This window comes from Rhinolophus hipposideros (assembly GCF_964194185.1).
Source record: "Rhinolophus hipposideros genome assembly, chromosome: 2".
Taxonomy (NCBI): Eukaryota; Metazoa; Chordata; class Mammalia; order Chiroptera; family Rhinolophidae; genus Rhinolophus; species Rhinolophus hipposideros.
Window position 1 is genome coordinate 98,694,055 of NC_138048.1, and position 4,088 is coordinate 98,698,142.

The 4,088-nt window shown below is 36.9% G+C and overlaps 1 protein-coding gene across 1 annotated transcript; it reads right to left on the bottom strand.

Moving 5' to 3' along the window:
* Positions 1 to 2,986: 2,986 nt before the first annotated feature.
* Positions 2,987 to 3,196, bottom strand: LOC308507980 (keratin-associated protein 6-1-like; the record flags this gene model as incomplete). Its single annotated transcript, XM_081074104.1, has 1 exon — positions 2,987 to 3,196. One exon carries the CDS (start codon positions 3,194 to 3,196, stop codon positions 2,987 to 2,989), a length of 210 nt encoding a protein of 69 aa, XP_080930230.1.
* Positions 3,197 to 4,088: the final 892 nt, after the last annotated feature.

A 4,088-nucleotide genomic window follows, 5' to 3' on the forward strand; every position in this document is an offset into this window, starting at 1 on the left:
ATTAAAGACAGATTATCAAATTGGCTAATATCAGACTCATCTATATATTGTTTATAAGAAACTCACTTCATATGTAAGTATGTATGTGTGTGTGTGTGCATGTGCATATGTGTGCATGTCTAAAGGAGAATTTCTAGGGATATAAAATATTTTGAACTGAATGAAAATGAATATAGAAGTTATTGAAATTTATGAGATGCAAATAAAGCAGTGTTAAAAGGAAATTTATGGCAGTCAATTTTTTATTGAAAAAGAAGAAAGTTTCCATGTCTTGGCCACTGTAAATAAAGCTACAGTGAACGTAGGAGCACATATGTCTTTATGGATAAATGTTTTCAGATTTTTTGTGTAGATACCCAGGAGATGGATTGCTGGGTCACATGGTAATTCTATTCGTAATTTTTTGAGGAACCTCCACACTGCCTCCCATAACGGCTGCACCAGTCTGCATTCCCAACAACAGTGTATGAGGGTTCCTTTTGCTCCACAGCCTCTCCAACATTTGTTATTATTTGTCTTGTTGATGATAGCAATTCTGACTGGGGTGAGGTGATATCTCATTGTGGTTTTCATTTGCATTTCTCGGATGATTAGGGATGTTGAGCATCTTTTCATATGTCTATTTTAGATGGATGATTGGATAAAGAAGATATGGTATATATGCACAATGGAACACTATTCTGTCATAAGAAAAGATAAAGTAGTGTCATTTGCAACAGCATGGATGGATCTTGAGATTATAATGCTAAGTGAAATAAGTCAGACAGCAAAAGTAGAGAACCATATGATTTTACTGATATGTGGGATATAAAACTGAGAGCAACAAAGGAGCAAGACAAACAAACACAAAAACAAAAACTTATAGACACAGACAATAGTTTAGTGGTTACCAGAGGGTAAATGGGGAGAGGGTGATAGGTGAGGGTAAATGAGATCAAATATATGATGTTGGAAGGAGAACTGACTCTGGGTGGTGAACACACAATGTGATATATATTAGATGATGTATTACAGAATTGTACACTTGAAATCTATGTAACTTTACTAACCATTGTCACCCCAATAAACTTTAGTTAAAAAAAAAAAGAAAAAGAAGAAGAAAGTTTCCAAACCAGTAATACAAGCTTGCTCCAAAATAATTACTAAAGAAGCACCAAAAACAGGAAGGAAATAATACAGGTAACAGCTAAAATCAATAGAACTTAAAATAGAAAATAGAGAAAATAAATGAAACCAAAAGATAATTCTATGAAAAGTTTAATTAAATTGTAAACCTCCAGCAAAACCAGCAAATAAAAGAGATAGGGAGAGAAAAAATACACTTTGTAACAATAGTAGGAATAAAGCAGAGGTATCACTACAGATCCTGCCACCATTAAAAGGGTAATGAGAGATCAGGAATGTTCTTGCCATTTCCTAATTGATAAAGGGACTCCCTGCTCACTGTGTCTAGACTGTACAAATGATGTGGTTTTTGCTGAAAACATCTTTTCCTTCTGGGATTCTAGAATTTTGCTGGTGCTTTTTTGATCTGCCCCAATGAAAATTTCAGGCATTGAGTCTTTTACAGGCTTCCTGAGGCAGAAATATCACACACAGAATGCTTCTTTTTTGTTGTTGTGGGAAGAGTGAGCTCTGTGTGGCTCCTCAAGAAGGGAGAGAGCACAAAATATTAATATTTACACATGGACACCTCCAAAAGCTGTCTGGGTCTTCTTCCCTCATGATCTAGCTATGTATCTTTACTACTTTGCTATAATAATAGCCATGAGCACAATTATGTGCTGAGTTCTGTGAATCCTTCTAGCAAATCTCAAAGCAGGGGTGATCTTGCAGACTCCCAACACAATATGACCTTCTGGAAAAATCAAAATTATATTACTATAGAACAATCAGTTATTGCCAGGGTTTAAGGGTTTGGAAAGTATTGATGTCAAAGGGGTTTAAAAAACACATGAGGAATGTTGGAGGGAGGGTGATTTTGTATTTGGATTATGGTGGTTTTGCCACAACACGAGGCATTTTTCAAATTACAGAACTGCACATTAAAAGAGCATATTTCTGTTCATAATTTAAAAAGAAAACATAAAAAAGATTTTTGGCAGCATAGACTTTGCAGATAATAGTTTGTGGAAGGGAAAATACGCAGACTATGTACTATGTGCTGAGCAACACGTAAACTAATCAGCAAACGCTATCTCTTTTAGTCTGAAAACCTCTAACAACAAAGACATTCTCCCCTCTTTAACAAAGGAGAAAATTTACAAATATTAAACTACTTTTCAATAGTCACAAATCTAGAACTGGTAGAGCAACTGAAGTAGAAATATGAAGAGAATATACGTCATAAACAGGCAGTACAACCTTTCTTGGAATCAAGCAAATAAAAAAATCCAAAAAAGAAAAAAATAATTCTATTATATGTAATAAATAGAAAGAAAACCAAGCTTTTTTTTTTTTTCAGGTTAATCAAGTTTATTAAGAACACTGGGAAACAGAATGATACATAAAAAATATTCAGGTCGGACTAGTGACTGCTTCAGTCTGGTAAAAGGAAATAAGTGGGGTTCACAGGGTGAATATCAGATTCTGCTTTCCATGAGACAAAGCATGGGAATAAATATCTATAGGTGTTTGATCCCAATAAGGGCCAAGATTGCAGGTAATCAGGAAATCACATCAGAAGTTTGTGACGTAAGGATTATCCCAACGTGGTGTGGTGACACAAGGGCATAGGATTCAGGGCTGGTGAATCATGATGTTGCATGCATGGGACATAAAAATCTCCCATGGCGTCCTCAGTAGTAGCAGCCAAGGTCAGAGCCATAGCCACAGCCACGAGTTAAATACAAGAATGGAAAAGGTTGATGTGTCAGATCCAGAGGGCACCAGAAGTCAAGTCTTCAGCAAGGCTCAGAACACATGGGCTTCAGATTGTTGAATCCGCAAGTCCAGGCGCAAAAAATGAGAGTCTCCCATGGCATTCTCAGTAGCAGCCAAGGCCAGAGACACAGCCAGAGCCATATCCATAGCCACAGCCACAGAGAGAGCGGGAGCCATATCCATAGCCACAGCCATAGCCGCAGCCCAGTCTGCGGAAGCCACAGCCACAGCAGGAGCCATAGCCGTAGCCCAGGCCTCCGTAGCCACAGCCATAGCCGAGGCCCCCATAGTAGTTTCCGTAGTAGCCGTACATGGTGTTGGTTGTTGAGGTTGTTCTTGGGTAGAGAAGGGGTGTAGGTGACTTCAGTCTGGACACTTCTCCCTGCAGAGGGCCTTTTATATGGCCCTCAGTGTGGTGGGAACCCAACACGCCTCATAAAGTTGGCTAATTTTATGACTAATCTAATTAGTTTGTTGTTCTTCGATTATAAGACAAAGCCTCTGAGGTATAAAGGAAACTTGTTTTGTTTGGCCACTTGGAATTCCCCTGAAACAATTCAATGCCAATAATGAGAGAGGACAGTCACACATACAAATTCCTGCATTACACCACATCTTCATTTTAATTTCGTTAAACAAGCATCAGTTAACAAGTATCACTTGCAGCAGGCCACTTTTGACTTGTTCCTGGCATAAAATAAAATCTATATTTTTCTCCTTGTCTTTCCAAAACTAGTAGCACTCATTTTTAACCAATGAGTTTTACTCCTATTATATTTCAAAACAATTTTTCTTTATCAGTGTTTTAGCTATTCCTCTACTTATGAAAGGATACAGCATAGAAAATTGTGACAGTCATTCATCTCTGTAACAATCAACAAAGAATCACCTTATTAAAATATCTTGAAAAACCAAACTAAGCCAACGTATCTGTGTTTCTTACACAAAGTATTGCTTTATTTTTATATGCCTAATTACTCTTTAGGACACTAAAGATACTTTCTCCAATGGATTCCATCTTCTCTTCAGAGCCTACCACCAGAAAGAAAAATAATAATGCATTTTATTTTTGAAATTTCCTTCATTGCCATTTTTCAATAGATACTATTTTTTAACTTTTGAGAAGTTTAAGAATTTTTGCCAATCATGTACTTATGGACTTTACTATATCTGAAATGTCAACGCTTCCCAGAGTTTTTTTTTTT